The following is an 18,196-nucleotide window of genomic DNA, read 5'->3' as shown; positions in this document are numbered from 1 at the left end:
TAGAAAAATCTCTGCTTTTCATTATTTTCATTCTGTTCCCTAGTAAGAGTGGCATGCTGAAATAAAAATCATAAACAGCTATAGTGCCTTCACATTTCTTGGAGTCACGCCATCTGTTACTGAACAAAAAAACAACTCTCTCTCCACACCTCATCTCTGTCTCTAAATGCAAAGGGAAATTACCTTTTCATAGCAATTTCATGCAGCCTTTAACACTTCCATCCTCACCTGCCAGTTAAGGCAAAGATACAAATAAATAGAATAAAATACAGGCATACAGCAAATCAGAAGGAAATAGCTTTTAATGAAAGCTGTCTGCCAAAGTGCTGTTGTTTACAGACATTGTCTTTCTCTAAGAGTGGCCTTGTATTCTGAATAGCTGTCCCCATACCGTTCTAAAACAGAGAAACTTGAGTTAGTGCCTTGAATCTTGGGAAAGCTCATTCATCTTTTGTCTGGTATCAAATATTTTTTTAAGTATTCACAAGAACTGTTCAGTTTTTAGGGGGAGTAAAAATATGCTCATGTAAAGGTTTCTTTTTATTACCACCATCCATAACACACAAGTGTTTTTGAAAGACATTCCAAAAATGTCAGGCTCAGAACAGTAGGACCCAGTATTGGAGGCGGAAAGACAGATTTATCAAAAGGTTTATTAAAGACGGAACTGCAGTGAACAACATGGGCGTCTAAGGCAGGAACTTCTTTAGGAGGAGACCACAGGATAGTGACCCTATCTATTTGGCAGAGGATGATGATGAACATGTGATTCACTAACCTGGTCTTATATTTCAATCCGAGCCCAGAGGATGAGGTTAGTTCCCGCCGGTCGGCTAACAATGAGATGCAGCAGGCGCCGCCCAGAGAGCCCTAGACACTGTTTTATTAGTGGTCAAAAGTTAGGCAGGAGATCAGAACCGAGCAGATGAAGGAAGGCAGGATAATCCAGGGGGCGAAGTCAAAGCTGGTGTAGAAGAAGTTCTCAGCTGTCAGAGCCAGGAGGTCAGAGGTACTGAAGGGAAACCCAGAATGGAGTCGGGTTCGATTAACAGACAGGCAGAAATCTGGTGGGAGTCAGAGGACAGGTCAGGCAAACAAATCAGAACGGGGACAGGCAGGCTCAGAGGTCCAGAGGCAGAACGGGTCAGGATTAGGGAATCAGAAAACACAGGAATGCAAGAGAACTCTCACCACAGGCTCGAATAATCTGGATCTGATGACTAGTCTGAAGGCAGGTTAAATAGAGGCTGAAGCAGGTGGATCAGATGAGCGGTAATGAAAACTGGGCAGAGCAAGGCAGTTGAATGAAATGAGTAATCAGACCAGACATTAGTGCCAAGATCATGACAAAAACGTGACGTATGAGAATATACATTCTTTATGATTCACTTAACAGTGTGATATGTTCACACTTTGTACAGAAGGTTTAAGAGGTTGAGATTTGAACAGTTGTTATTGAGGTGAGCAAGTTTTAGATGTGTGCTTGGGCTTTAAACAGATGAATGTGCCTGGGCTTTAATAGCCAGGCAGATCTAGCAACCCTGTACAAAATATTTACTCACCTCTTGTGTAAACATCAGCACCTCTGCAGAGACATTTTGAAATTGTGTACAATTAACATTTTTCCTGTATTGTGTATTTATTCTGATTTGACATCACACTATACTTCATATGACCTTGTTAGATTGCTTAATGTCAGGGATTGAGTAATGTTAAGACTTCCCAACTAAGCGGGCATGCATTAGAGATTAATGAAATATTTTTATTTTATTTTGTATTTCTTGCTATTTCCCATGAAAGTATTTTGGAAAAAGAAAGTGTCTAAACCAAAATCCTTAACAACTGTATGGAATGTGAGATTTTCCACATTTTTATAAAGGAAATGCTTAAATAATTAAGGATTGTCCACATTCCGCAAATGAGGATGAGAATATTATGCATACTCTTGCTAGAAATGCTATCAAAATGCATATAAATCCAGAACCCTTCTATAAAAGGTGTTTTCTATATGAAGTACAAGGAAGGTCATTGCAGATCACGGACAGAGTGATAGAAGCAGGCATACAGTAGTAACTACCATTACTATGGTAGAGAACATCACATTCTTATGTTGCTTTCATGAGACATTCAATTCTTTGATGAATTTAAAATGAAACTTATTTATATTAAATAATTATTATAAATATAATTATTTAATTTATTTAATTAAATTAAATATAATTAAATATAATATAATTAAAAAATATATAATTTAATTAATTAATTCCCTGAATTAATGTTTCAGTGCTTATGCAATGTTTGCCTGAAATGTCATGAAAATGCATTTAAATCCAGTTGTTTTAATGTTGAGTGTTCCACATAAAGCTTGAGGATTGTTGACCATTTTACTTTTTGGTTAAATAAAACTTGATATATATACGTGACCTGGTTACAAGTCAATGTAAAAGAATAGGCCAAATAAAATACGATTAAATATCAATATTAGACCATATTGTGGCAATAAAACATTTTTCCTCATGGACTGAAGGGATTATTACAAAGTCTTCAGTAAGTCTTGGTTGTCATGCATCATTCCTTATTAATGATTGATTGTTAACTGTATCCCTTTAATAGTCTCATATCATATTAGTGGAACGGGATTTTTGTTTCAGAGAGTTCTGATCAATGATTGGAGATTCTTGGGTAAAAAAAAAAAAAAAAAGAACCCAATCAAAAAAAGAGGATGACAGTTTTGGTCAGATAAATAGTACATTAATTGATTGAATTTTATTGATCTCAAAATTGAGAAATTAACTCTCTGCATTTAACCCATCCCCTTTCTGCAGATCACAAGGTCTTCAAAAGCACAATGAATCAAATCCAAAGTAAGGCCAGGGTTAGGCTTCAAGATTTCAAGAAAAAAAAAAAACACACAAAAAAATTGTGAATTTTTAACCACTCAGGCCACTACAACTTGATCAATGCAAACCATTGATACTCGTACTCATATTGGTAGATATATTCTTCCTACCTGTCATCTGGTTTTCCAGGACAGGTTTGCTGAGACTCCTCCCAGACTCTCCTCTCCACATAGCAGAGCTCTCTATACCCTTTCTTTAATGGAGTGCCCGGCCATCCTCCAAAGAAAGCGCATTTCAGCCTCTTGTATCCCAGATTTTGTTCTTGCAGTTATGATTTAGATTTCATGACAATAAATGAGGTTAGGAATGTAAATCACAGGTAAAACAAGAGTTTCTGGCCTAGCTCCCTCCTCATCACAACACAGCATTCAAACGTTGACCGATTTTCCTATAAAGCATTAATATACCAAATTTAGTAATAACTGTCCTGGAGGTGGCATGTGACTGTTTGTAAATGTCTTACTGGCACTATGTGATTTATGGCAAACTAAAGTGTCAATCAACTCTCAAAAATGTAAACCTTTTGTGCTTCCAGTCTAGACAGACCCCAGAGGGAGAGTTCCTGCCCCTGGATCAGTGTGAGCTGGATGTAGGATTTGGCACGGGGGCCGATCAACTTTTCCTGGTGTCACCTCTTACCATCTGTCATGAGATCAACACCAAGAGCCCTTTCTTTGATCTCTCCCAGCGCTCGCTCATGAACGAGCAATTTGAGATAGTAGTTATTCTGGAGGGCATTGTGGAAACTACAGGTGAGAGCAAAATCTTACACCCTCATTTCTGTCTTTTTAGCTGTAATGTTTTGATAAGCACTTATGGTTCCAAATCTTTTGTTTTTATCACCGATTAGTCTGTGGTAATGAGCCTTTCTCAGTAATATGAAATATTGAACATACCGTTTAATTTCAAGGTTTTAATTATTTAGTAGCACAAGATTTTATTAACCATAGCTTTATTTTTCATGTCCCTTTCTCCCTTGGCCCTGAGGGAATCCTTCTCTATTCATTTCCCCCTTCCTTTTTGGCTGTTTTTTTTCTCTTCTCCTCTTTGCTTTTCAGACAATTCTCTGATTTCTGACCTTTCTTGTTAGGAATGACTTGCCAAGCGAGAACATCTTACACTGAGGATGAAGTCCTTTGGGGCCATCGCTTTCTCCCTGTCATGTCCCTTGAAGAAGGATTCTTCAGAGTGGACTACTCTCAATTCCACAACACCTTTGAGGTTCCCACTCCTCCCTACAGTGTCAAAGAACAGGAGGAGAAATCCTCTCTGTCATCACCAAATCCTATACCGATGGCTCCCACTCTTCCCTCCCCAGTGCTGGGCAACAGAGTAGTTCGCCGGGAAAGGCTCCTGTCAGCCGACCATGCAGAGCACCCTGAGGGCCAGGCCTCTAGGCTGCCAAGCAAACTTCAGCGGATGAGCTCCACCAAAGAGGAGCACCTGTGGAGGGCGCTAAAGACAGGGACGGCTTTGCCCGGGGGTAAAGCCTCCAGCACAGGAGACCTTTCGCTCAGTATCCAGCGGTTTAGGTCCAGTTCCATCCCAGCAGTGAAGCAAGGACAGCCTGAGGAGCAAGTTAAACTCCTGTCCCTCGACCTTGATGCTGAGGAAGGGGATTTGGTGAAACACAGACAGCAAGCAGCAATTAACACCATTGCAACACCAGCACCAGTCCAATTCCCCTTGGTGGGGAATCGGCCAGAAGACAATCTACCCCCAAAACTGCGTAAAATGAATGCTGATCGCTAAAAAAAGCTCTAAAAACTCAAAAAAGCTTCAAGGGCATTGCATAGAAACAAAGACTTTGACTGTGAGATAGGTTATCTTGATTTCCCCCCTCTGCAGTTTTCGTTCTTTACCTATACCTTATTGCAATCTCTTTACTATCTACAGATCGCCACAAATAGGACGATGCCAATAAGCCATCCATCCGCTCAAACTGTGAGTCAGTTTTGATAGATCACCATCTGTGCCCCCCACAGACTTCTAACAGTTATCTCTGTGTGCGTGTTTTTTTATTTTCTACACAGTTACATCACATGTTCTTCATAAACTACTGTACTTTTTTCAACTAAAAAAAACAAAGTTATGAGCTAATAAGCAAAACTGGCCATTTGCTACCCTTTATTACAAACTGTCAAGTGACCAGGCACAACTTAGCAAAATAAAAAAAGAAAACTGTTAAAGCAGTAAATAAGAGGTTTTTGCAGTTTTGCAATTGAAGGTTTTTTGTGGTGTTAATATGCATTGTTGTTTTAACAAGAATTGACCTTTTTTCAGGATCTTGCCTTTAGAGTTAGCCTAACTCAGGATTATATATGTAGCCATAACTGGTTGTACTCATGATTATGTATGAGCTACACCTGCAGAGGAGATTAGGAGAAACCATAGCTTGGTTAATGAATTGTTTGTTTAATCACAAACAAGGAATGAAAAGAATTCAAAACAATTAATAAATTGGGTTGTATTTCCTCAGTAGCCTGTATAAAGGACTAACATTTAGTCAAAATCCCCAAGTCCAAATTTAAGTTTGTGTTTCTTAGTCTTACCCAAAAAGCATAGAACCCCACTTCAATACTTAAGTTTAGCTGCAGCTTTAAATCTTGCATGCACCTCTAGTTGTAATCCCAACTTTGCAACTGGAGATCATTCAGAGTTAACAACAAACAATCACTTATTAATTAAATTAATTAAATTAGCATAAAAATGCTAACGACTCCACCATTTTCTTTACCACATTTGGTTAATTTTAATCTATTAATAATGTCCCACTGTGAAAATTACACTCATACATGGTTACAAAACAGAGTGCAGAGCAGTATGTCATCCCTTCACAGCCCATTAAATACCATGAAACTCATAGATGCATACTGTTACTTAATGTCTACAATTGAATTATATCTAATGAAATTAGTCTGAGTAAACAAATCCCACACTATTATTGTAGGAAACAAGAAATCGCCTCTGTTTATGAAACTACATATGATCACTGCAAACTACACATGCACATAGAGACCGATTCTAGAGAGAGAGAGAGTTATGACAGAAGAGACTGATTATTAAGTTATTTACCTAATCACATTTTTTGCATCTCAATATCCAGAAAAAAAGCTAAGTTATGAAAAAACAGTTTGGGTAACTTTATTATTGTTAATACACAAATATGATAAACCTCCAAAAGATTGTGAATTTGAATAATGAACTTCAAAATAAAAATGTCCTTAATGGAGAAAAGCTTGAAAACTTTGCAAGACTTTTTTTTTATTATTATTATTATTATTCAAGCATTTTCCAAAGGAATGTGGAACAACTATTTATTAATTTGTTTGTTTAGAGTTTGAAAAATGGAGAGGAATACAATATTGTCTGGTATTGCTTTGAGTTGTTGGCTTTGTCTCTATCCAGAATGATTATCAAATTCTGCTGCTTATGTGATTTGCAACTAGGACCGAGTCAACTCAGGTGCATTCTCTTTTCCAGGTTGAAAGTCCATGAAAATAGAAAACAGCATTATCAGCATATTTTCCCACTTGCTCTGTTAATTTTTTTTTTTAATTATGACTGTCATGTTTTAAACTATGTAGTCCACATAAACTACAATTAAATACGTTTTTTATGTATTAACATAGAAGGGAAAAGGCTTAAATAGTTTTAACTTCCTAATGTGTAAAATAAATGCTGTTCCTTTCAATAAATTTTGGTGATTTCAAGACTCTTGACTGGTTAGACAAGAAAAAAAAATAGCTTATTTATTTGATCCTCTAAATTTTAGCTCTATATTTGCTCTATTTCTACCTTCACATACAATATTGGTAACACTTTATTTGAGGTGTACATAGGACTGACATTACACTGTCATGTTCATCAAGTAACAACTGTAATAATCAAAGGAGTCTTGAATGCTTAAGACTGTTATATTATATATGTATTTGTAATTTTGTAAATAATGCAAACTAGACATTGTTTAAAATATGACAAATTGCCTTAACAGAGATTGAAATGTCTTTGTAATGATAACTTGGAATTAAGAAAGAAATCAGGGTCTGATTGAAATCACAGGTCTAATTATAAACATTAAAAAAGTTATTTAAATGCATGTGTTGATATTACACTCCACTATATAGGTGATGAGTCTCAACCTTGATTGTAATTCGAACATTTAAATTGAAATTATTTTCCCTATGTTGTCAATGTCAAATTTGCATTAAAAGTGATATACATTTGATATAAATTGTCAAATGTCATTCAGTTACAACAGACATAAACATTTAGAAAGACTCCTCCATGTTCATCACAGGTTTTAGATCATGTTTATCACAGTTTAATGTGTTATGTACATGCCTTCCAAAAAAAGTGTTATTGATATATTCAAGTAACTTGCAAAGAATTTTTAAATGGATGCCGGATCGAACAGATAAGTTCAGAAAATGTTCTATCTAAAGAAATTCAGCTGATTGCATCAAGTCACTGACACGCAGAACTTACTTTTTTCTGGATAAGCATGTAACAGCAGTGGACTGCCACTTTTATTCATTGTTGACTTGGCAGAAAGCCCTCTCACAGAGCATGCATGCATGCAGCAACAGTGGAAAGGAAAACCCTTTAACAGAAAGAAACCCCCATGAGAAGTTGGCTCACTGTGTGCAGCCTTCTAGCATGGCCAACTTGGTTGAATTAACATGAAACACACACACAAAAAAAATATTTAAGTGAGTCAGCCAATAACTATATCTATGAGGAAGACAGAGTTAACATGAAACACAGGGAAAAGTGTATCATCTCCTCAAGGAAAACATGAAATCGCCGATGCCCCCTCCAGGACAGGGTGTGAAGATATGACCTGTGAAGAGAAAACAGAGTGAAAATACATAGGCAAAAGCTGAAATAAAACAAATAACACAAAATTTGGCACTGGCATTAGAATTTAGGAAAAGAGGAAATTTTTCTTTATGCTCTCCAGCATCCTAATATAGCAACGTAGGTAAAGACATAGCTCAATAAAAGCAACCAAACTGTAGGATCAATCCGAAAGGGATGTTTTAAGCTTAGTCTTAAATGTGGACAAAATGTCTCCCACAAAAAAACAACACAACTTTGTTTTAAAAGTAGATCTAGATGGCAGATGCACTTTTTCTGTAATCATGTCCCTTTAAGCACTTACCCAGGTTTACATAACTTAATAGTACCCTAGCAGCGTAGTATACATTGAGGAAGTAAGTGTTTGTTAGTCTGCTAATTTTCTTAGTCTTTTTGCTTTTAAACTTGGCAAGTACGCAATAGCTGCTGGAGAGAATCAATGGCAAATGGAAGATATAACAAAGTGAGCATCACTCACCCATGTTTGTTTTCACTGCAAGGTGTGACTTATGGGCTGGAGATGATACAATGACAATGAGACAGCTAAAGGACTGGTCATAATTTAACAGGAAGAGCTGAGACAACTTACATAACTTTGTTTTTGGGTGGGAGAAATGCCAAGCACTATCACCACCTTTAGGCAGCTTTTTTTTCTGCAAGTGTTAAAGAACAATCTCACTAAAATCAGAGAGCAATCATTAAAGGTAACTGTCATAAAATCTGGTATTATATCTCTAAAAACAGCTAATGGATGAGTTTTAGAATATAATTAATCTTTTTATTGTCTTTACATTGTCACAAGTATGATGCAATGAAATTCATTCTGCATTTAACTCATCCCCTTGGGGAGCAGTGAGATGCCATTGTGCTGCGACCGGGAGCAGTGTGGGGGTTAAGGGTATTGCTCAGGGACCCAGGGTGACAGTCTCTGGGAGTGGGGCTTGAACTCAGAACCTCTGGGATCCAAATGCAATGCCCTATACACTTGCCCACCACTCCCCTACTGAACCCCAGACTGCCCTGGGAGCAGTGTGGGGTTAAGAGTTTTGCTCAGGAAGACAGAGTGTAGGCTGTTGGGATCGACCGGGTACTTGGAACCTTCTTAGAGCACAAGCACACTGCTCTAACCACTAGGCCACTAGCGTCTTTAATTGTGATTGCTTAACTGAAAAGTTGAAGTCTGGGAGTACAGGGGCAGTACAGCGGAAACTCCCAAATTGTGTTTTTTTTTTTTTTTTTTTTTTTGGAAAAAGCAGTAAATGCTTTTTCCATACATACATCATACAGTCTGTGTGACTGCACTATGCTTGGTATTGCTCAATATCCAGAGCTCTATGTTCTGCAAAATACATCAACAAAAGCTCATATTTCACCTTGGATGGTTAAATCACAATTCATCAAATATTAAAGCCTTGCGAAGGAGTCTAAGAATTTTCTTCTCTTTGCAAGGAAGCTTTAAGAGGGCACATGTTATGAGTATAAGAAACTTCACGATAAATTACCCTGGTGGCTGATAACCTCTCGCTGGAAGGTTAACTAACGTGCCTCCTTCTTCTTTCTTGAAATCAAAGTCCTTGACCTCCTCCTACTTCTCCAGATTTGGCTAATTATCGCGTCTTCAAGCGGACATAAGTCACGGTGCTGACTGGCTCTTTCTGGGTCTGGCACTGCCTTGATTATGGCTATCAAGATGAGAGGCAATTTTCCAGACATTACACATCTGAGGATGTCTAGTGCTAATTATTCATACAGCAGAGAATAGCAGGAAAGATATTTGATTATGCAACTTGTTGACAGCAGAAAATGACTTCCATCCAGCTTACATTTTAAGTGACTCAGATAAAAGATGTGAAAGGAATAAATCAAGTTTTTTTTTCACTTAAAGATAATAACATTTAGTGATAAATATAGCTTTAAGATTTAATAATCATCTTAACTGCAATCCATGACTTAACAATACCACATATATAAAGACGATTGGATTTGACAGACATAACAAAAGTAAAACTGAATATTGTATTTTCATACAGCAGTGTGATTTCCCTGCTTTGTTCCTAAGAGTGTCACCAGAAATTACATTATTTACTATTTTATGAGAAAATTTCGATTTTTTTTTAAATTTGAGATTGAGAGACTTTAAGGAATAAATCAAGTCCTATATATATATAACAGAACTATTAATGATGAGCAAATCATACAGAGAAACAATTCTTATACCTCAAGCTTGGTTCTCCTCCAAGAGCCAAATAAAAGAGCCCCCCAAACTGGGTTTTATACTAAAACCACACCGTCTTATGCTCCATCAGTCTCACCCAGAGTCAAGGATTGCAGCTTCCTGCCTTGACCCCCAGATTACATTATGGTCATATAAGATAACAGAAATACACAGAGCAGCATGCATCTAACAACTGTACAGCTCACATTCATAATCTATCTGTAATAGTTTAAACTTAAATGTACTCTTGAGCACTGCTCTCAGCTCAATATGAAGTTCTTTATGCATTTAAAAAAAAATAATTTTGTTCTAACCCTGTAATTATGGGGATATCTGTTATTTAAAATATATATGCTTTCTCTTATACTATTTGAAAACCTTAATTATAGCTGTAGTCATCTGTAAAAGGAATATGTGAACCGATCAGGTGCAGGCTGGACTGAGGCTGGTGTTGAGTCATTCAGTCCTGTTTTGATCTGTCTGAACATTTTTGACAGGTTTTGATTGACAGAGCATACAGAGAAGAAGGAGAAACTGTTTTAAGAGCACAACTAATAGATAACATCTGACACTTTAAAACACTGTGTGAAGAGCCTTGTTGCCCAATCAGAGAAAAGAAACACTGGGTCTAAAATCCCTTATAGAGCAAATCCATAACATTGAGTGCTGCTCTTTCTATAATGCAAACGATGTGCCTAATTGGTATGATAATTGTCATAAACACCAGGGCGCACTCCCATCTGTAAACAATAAATTAATCTTTCCTCCCTGATATTTATAAAGCACCTCCTATATTCAATAAAAGGAGAATCCTATAAAGACTGTCCTTGTATGGAGTTCGAAGAGCTTTGGCCTTATGAGCTTTACTACATACAGCACATTTTTATGTCACAACATAATGTTTCTCTGCAACATTAATTTCGTTACTGCAACTACTTTATACCCAATCATTGACACTGTAAAGCGGTATGCAAATAGATTGTTTATCGAAGAGTAAATGTATACTAAGTGGTATCTGGCAGGTTATAGCTGTAAACAGAATGATAGCTGTTGTGTGGGGAAGATGTCAGGACAAAGCTGCCTCAGATTTAGAGACATCCAAAAGAATATAATTAATGTGTGGTATTTCAAGAAGAAGGAAAAAAATGATGTTCACACAACAAACCAGGTAATAATCTTTCTTTATCGTAAAACAACACAGCTAGTATATTATTAATGATTTTGAATATTTTAGTTATACTGTACAAACCTGTAAAATCTACCACTAGGAAGACTCTCATAGTATTACATGTATAGTTTTTTTTTCATTTTATATATCATACGGTATTTAGTATAAAGTTATTTCTGTTATATTCATACTATTATATTATTATATAGGCAACAGTGGCTTCAGATGCAGGTGTTTTCCCTACAACCAGAGGGTTGTTGGTTCAAGCTCCGGCTTTCAGTGTTATTGTGTCTCTGGGCAAGACACTTCACTCACATTGCCTGCTAATTTTGGTCAGAGGGACTGATGGCGCCAATGTACGGCAGCCTCGCTTCTGTCAGTGAGCCCAGGGCAGCTGTGGCTACAATGTAGTTTGCTACCATCAGTATGTGAGTATGTGCGTGAATGGTAGGGTAAAGTTCTTTGGTCAAGTCTCCTGATTTGAAAAACCTCTAAGTACAGGTAATTTACCATTTATATTTTTAAGTTCTTCATATCATTAAAGCCAGTGTTCCATAGACCCAGTGGTTTTAATAAGGTATGTCAACCAAAAGACGCATAGTTAAAAATATTTCAATATTTTAATTGCTGCAAGGTGCTTTTGTTTATGCAAACCTGAAAGAACTTTCAAAATGACCATAATCAATGTTTTTTTAGGTACATTTTCTGGATTTTCCTTTTTTCTTATAAAGATGCAATACACACATAAAGTAAAATATTTTTCAATTTTTTTTTCTTTTGGTAATTTGGATGATTTTGGCTCAAAGTTTGTAAAAATTAGAAACTTAGTTTTAAAAAAATTTACTAGCTAGTCATGAATTACATACGGTAGATATTGTCCAGTTGTGTGGAGGTTCGAAGAGGACCCAAATACAGAGACAGAAGCTGAGGTGCATTCTTGTAGATTTAGGGCAGGATTTAAGTCAAAAGAAGTCCACAAACAAAATACAGAAAACCAAAATCCAATAGACGTTGGGTAAAACACACCTGAGAGGCAAATAAATGACCAGGAACCAGCAAACAGTAACTGACAAGGAGTATAAATGGGAGACTGAACAAAGACTGGAGTAATCAACTAATTGGGAGCAGGTGTGGACAGAAGAATGTAGAAGGGAGCTAGGGGAAGGAGAATGACACAGGAGGCAACAGGGGGTAAACAAGAAATACATAAGAACTCAGATACAACCAAAAACTTCAAGAACAACACAAAATGGAAATAAAAAACAATGACAACTCAAAGAGAGAAAACTTCAACAGAACCAAAACCATGATATAATGAATCTGTTCCTTCAACATTGTGAGCAGGCGCCAAATCTTTCTAGTAAAAAAAAAAAAAACAGAATTAACATAAAGTCTCTCAGCATGGGGAAGAAAGAAGAGCTCTAAAATTTCCTGGTTTACTTTTGAGTTATTACCATGGATTCAACTAAATTCCCTACTTTAAAGCTTCCATAATTTCTTTTCAGACCAAGATCACCTGGATGATGCAAGTCAACTTCATGTGTTGTTGGAGAAAAGACTTGTTTCCATCCATTGGAGCAAATTAATGGTTGTTACAAAGCATAATGCCATCATATGCTTGGCTGTAATAAACAGGAAGTAGAGGTAGCATGCTAGCACGGACAGATCAGTAATGGAACAATGTTTTAATGAATGTGTTGCAATTAGGAAAAACTGCACTTACTTTATCATGTCAGCTAATATTAGCAATGATACGTGACCTCGAGAGACATCAGGAGAGAAGTCGATCCTAATGCTTGTTTTCAGGAAGCTGGCAGTGGAAACAGATGATCGGTCATTTGAGGCAAATATTTGCTACTTCTCTTTTCTCCTTTTCATAAAGTGTGTTTGCTAAATCTAGTAAGTTTGAATTTTGCTGTTTCTATATCAAGCTTATCTAATACTTTAAAATATAGAACAAAATTTTTGTTGTAGACATATCCTATGTCATTTGAATCTCTCCCAAACCCTTGACTGACATTTGCTCCTCAGTTCTCAAGCTGTTCAGTCTTCTTTTTTTTTATCACAAATGTTCAATTTATATGCTTGGATACAGCAATCAGAGTAAGGCCTTTAGTAAAAGCAGTTTTGGGGGGACTATGTGGTACATGGGATATACTTTTTTGATTTAAAATAATAAAATTTAGTCAACTTTTAAGAATGTTATGATTTATTTAGATGCACATGTGTACACATTGGAAAGACTGAATGCTCAGAGACGAGATATCTGCAGAGGTAATTTGGCTGCGTCCAAAATCCCCTAATCATTGCCCCTGGCTCCTGTTCCTTACTTCTGTTCCTTCACCTGTCACTAGGTTGGTAAAAGAGTATTTTAGAACAGTCATCCCCAACCTCGGTCCTCTTATAATGATTGCAGTAGACCAAAAGCCTGTTAATCAGCTTTCAATTAAAATCAGCTGTGCTGGAGCAAGGAAACCTCTAAAACCTGCTGGACAGTGGCCCTGGAGCGCCGAGTTTGGGGATGCCTGCTTTAGAAAGCTTTTATCCGTTTAGGTGTCATTACATGACAAAACTCACAATGATGATGCAAGTCAAATCCTGGACCAGAACCTTTTTAAAAACCTCATCGTCATCATTCTCATGCTTATCATCATCAACAAAGTGATGATCATAGCTAAAAATAATTAAAGACAATAAAAGAATAAAATACAGCTTAAAAATATACAATAAGGCAATAATAAGAACTTTTTAAAGCTAAATAAACAACGTCACAACAACTAAATCCTTTGTTAATAACCAGCGACTAAAAGTACATTTTGAGCCATGTTTTAAAATTTTGCAGTGAATGAGCCTCTCTAATGTGCAGCGGGAGCCTATTCCATAAACGAGGAGCAGCGATAGAGAAGGCTCTGTCCCCTCTAAGCTTCCTCTTAAGCCTCGATACCTGCAAGAAGCAAGCAGGAGTGAAGAAGCTCAGAGAGGTAAGATTGGACAAGGTCATTTAGGCACTTGAAAACAAAGACAAGAATTTTAAAAACAACTCTTGTGTGTACATTTGCACGTGTAACGTGTGGAATAAGTAAAGCAATGATGTATTTTTGTCAGATACCATTAGGTGGATTGATGTTTCACAAAAAGTTGTCTGACTCCTTATAGGACTTAAGCATCAGTGAAGGACAATACCAGGACATGTGGTAGGGAACCCACCACCCTTCTTTCTGCACTGTTTTTAAACAATTTACAAATATTTCAAAGCTTTTCAAAAAGGCTAAAGTCCCGATTTGATCAACATCAATTATATGCATTTCCATTACACAATGATGCCTGGAAGACCAGAGGCTGTTTAATTTTACCTACCCAAAATAGTTACCTCACCTTTGACCCCACGGAAAGTGAAAGAACAGGAGTTTAGAACATAAGCTGGAGGCTACAATTTGATGCAGTTGTTTCAGTTTTTAACTGCAGTCAAAAGCCACACTACAACTTTAAATGCAATCCTGTTCCAGAACCCATAAATGAAATGAAAGTCTCTCACAGGCACCTTGGGGAAATTAAACACATGGAAAGTTGAAAATACAGCCATTGGATTCAAGTGTGTCGAGGGACATATGCAGCTAACTGGACAGTAGAGGATTCATTGGGCCTCATTACTGTATGTAAGCAATAAGTATTGAGAAAAATATGCAATACAGTTTCAATTCAGTTTATTTAGTGCCTATTGAAAACACATGTCATTTTAAGGCACTTTACAGAGACAATTCAACCAGACCATAAAGTCAAATTGATTAAAGGTTTTCTAAGGAAAAACAGCTGATTGCATCGACTCAATGACTCGAAGGCAATGGCTGACAGCAAGCATGCACGTAGCAACAGTGGAGAGGAAAACTCCCTTTTAAGAGGAAGACACCTTTAGCAGAATCAGGCTCAGTGTGAGCGGCCACCTGCTGAGTCCGACTGGGGTTCAAGGAGACAGAAGCGGACATACAGAAAGCTCTACTGGAGGAATCACACAGCCAGGCAGACAAGCTCTGAGCCAGCTCCCATGTCAGAGGATGGACAACACTGATAAACAGCAACATTCCATTATCTATAAACAAAGGTGTTGATGGCAACAGCACAGCTGATATTTCTCTCTAGGTGTCACAGCCAAACAGGAATAGACCAGATGAAGCTACTATGATGAGAAAAGGCAGAGAGAGCATGATGTTAGATATTGAACCACAAATTCTCCAGATTGGGAGAACAAAGATGGAATGAAGTAGAATAATGAAAAAAGGATCTCTATGTCCTCCAGCAGTCTAAGCCTATGGCAGCATTACGATAGAGATAGCTCAGGATAACCTGAGCCTCTCTAACTGTACGTTTCATCAAAAAGGAAAGTTTTAAGCCTAGTCTTAAAAGTAGACAGGGTGTCTGCCTCACGGACTTAAACTGGTAGTTGATTCCATAGGAGAGGAGCTTGATAACTTAAAGATCTGCCTCCCGTTCTTCTTTTAGAAATTCTAGGAACCACTAGTAAACCTGCAGATTGAGAGCAAAGTGCTCTGTTAGGAACACAAGGAACAATCAGATATATTATATAAGATGGAGCTTGGTCATTTAAGGCTTTATATGTGAGAAGGGGGATTTTAAATCCTATTCTGGATTTAATGGGAAGCCAATGAAGAAAATCTAGGATAGGAAAGATATGATCTTTCTTTTTAATTTTCATCAGAACTCTGGCTGCAGCATTTTGGATCAACTAAAGGCTTTTAACTACAGTTTGTGGACTTCCTGATAGTAAAGAACAATAGTCCAGCCTTGAAGTAACAATTCATGGACTAGTTTCTCATCATCACCCCTGGACAGGACAGGAAAATATGAGTATAGGCCATTCATAGTTAGAAAGGACAGTGAAATCTGTTCTCTCTTCCACAGCAGCTAAAAAATACATTTTTTCTGACATGTCCTGGGCAGAACTATGCATCAAGTGGTGTCCAGTGCCAACATGGGCAATTGCCTTGCCTGGTAGCCACAGACGTGCAAATGTAACTTTATTGCTACAGTAGAACTATGAGGATTGCCATTGACTTGTTGTGCAGGATTAAATAGCTCAAGCCACTACTTTGATCTTGACACATCAGATAAAGGACCTAACTTATTCTTTGCAGTACATGTGTTGACATTTAATTGAGTATTGGAACTATCATATAAAAAAAAAAAAGAATCACAAAACACTATCACAATTTTCAGTATTGGTCTAAGCAGAAATCCACCAGTACTTTTGTTATTGTTTCATGTTTTAAAAACAGCTCGCATTATAACAATTTCAGACCAGAGTTTGTATGCACCGTAGGGGTAGGTGTGGGAGCGGATCGTGACTCTGCGCTCTGTGAATCTGCTTGTTTATCTTGTGCACAAGGAAACACATCAGGCATCTCTCAGGCGGGGGCACTGTGATCAGATAACACATCCACATGGACCAGATGCTCATACATAGTCAATGAACACAAAAAATGTAACTCCTCAATAATGCCAATAGGTTTGTGAGTTACATGTTGCTGTAAATTTAGCACTCATCTGGAATGTGTGGGATTCAGCTGAGCTGTATTTTAACCTCTTGGCCCAGATTCAGTCATTAACAGGTATGCAACCGCGATGAATACATCTGCATATGGGTTATTATGTAACTTGAGAGGTTTGTGTTTCCTCCCAGTGGTGGAGAAGTGATTAAACTAATGAAGTTGAAGGTTTATATCCTCATTAAACAGGAGATTTTTTAATACAATTGCAATTCTACTTTTTTTAACCAATAAAGATAAATCACACAGCATCAACTTGGTTTGAATAGATACTATGGAAGCTGTAACGTTCCTGAGCTGCACAGTATTTTATTCAGCAAAATGTCCAAATGATGAGGGAGTAAAACAGATTTTGAAAGATTGTCTTTTGATCAAAAGAAGACATTAGTTATTCTCAGTGTCATCTGTGTGTTTCGCCCACAGGGCTCACCGTGGGCAACATGTGGTAAACAGTTCTTGGCTCTCCCCTGCAGAATCTCAATTGCTTTTCTTTCTTTGCTTTTTCCTAGACTCACTCAATACATCAGTTCGAAAGCTTTTTATTGCTGTGACGTCCTTTTACTGCGAACTGCACACTGTTGAGAGGAATCATTGATATTTGTAACTATAGAAATAGCCTGAAAATTGCTTTTTTAGAGATTTTTCTCTTTATTTCCACAACCCTTGAAAAAAGTCTCAGCCCATTTCATTATCTATTATTTAGGATTCTTTTATTTATGGTTTTTTGGATTCTAAATCAATAGTATCATTACAATGCAATGAAATACTTTGTAAAACCTCATAAACATATAAAAGCTTTGTTGTTTTACTGCAATTAAAAACATGTCTTTTCAAAACACAAGACATCAGTGTAAAAGAATGATAAGAAATTAATATTCAACATGGTGATCTGACTCTTTTTATTAAATTTACATTTCAAATCCTTTTGCTCCTCGATCCTCTCTTGTAACAAATATAGTAATCTGATTCAATCAAAAGGTTGGAGATAGCAACATATGAACAACCACGGCCAACATTAGCAGATAGCCACATTTTGCTTCTGGAAAGCGCTTCGTTAGGGAAGAAAATGTTGTGTTCCCCAGTGTTATACTTGTATAAAACACATGAGTTTCTTCCAATGACACTATTCTTTGAGTCATTATCCAGTCTTCCATGCATGATAACCACTGCACAGGGATCATGATTATCTGCATCTGTTATACATGGATTCTGACAACTGCTTCTTTATGTAGCTGTGTGAATATTTTTAAGCCTCTCAAAAAAAAAGTCGTTATATAAAGCAAAAAAACAAAATCAGCATTGAAAAATAACATTTGAACATATACTTTAAACTATTGAATGTTCAAGATTCATGGGATTTTTCAACGTTTTACTGTAAATCAAATCAATTAATGTAGATGCTTTACAGCTATGTGAATATATTGTTAACAACACACTATCATGAGTTTTGGTGTGGCTACAGTGACTGAATCTGCTATTGCAACTCTTGTCA

At 37.0% G+C, this 18,196-nt stretch overlaps 1 protein-coding gene across 1 annotated transcript in view; it reads left to right on the top strand.

Annotated features, from left to right (window-relative positions):
* LOC107085070 (G protein-activated inward rectifier potassium channel 1-like) overlaps positions 1–7,055 on the top strand; it is a 24,920-nt gene extending 17,865 nt beyond the window's left edge. Inside the window, exons 2-3 of the mRNA XM_015375214.1 lie at positions 3,436–3,652; positions 3,991–7,055. Coding sequence (XP_015230700.1) covers positions 3,436–3,652; positions 3,991–4,652 — 879 coding nt within the window. The 3' untranslated portion in view covers positions 4,653–7,055. The remainder of the gene's footprint in view (positions 1–3,435; positions 3,653–3,990) is intronic.
* Positions 7,056–18,196: the final 11,141 nt, after the last annotated feature.

This window comes from Cyprinodon variegatus, unplaced genomic scaffold (assembly GCF_000732505.1).
Source record: "Cyprinodon variegatus isolate N-32 unplaced genomic scaffold, C_variegatus-1.0 Scaffold115, whole genome shotgun sequence".
Taxonomy (NCBI): domain Eukaryota; kingdom Metazoa; phylum Chordata; class Actinopteri; order Cyprinodontiformes; family Cyprinodontidae; genus Cyprinodon; species Cyprinodon variegatus.
The sequence above is the reverse complement of the archived record's forward strand: the minus strand, read 5'-3'. Positions and strand labels throughout refer to the sequence as shown.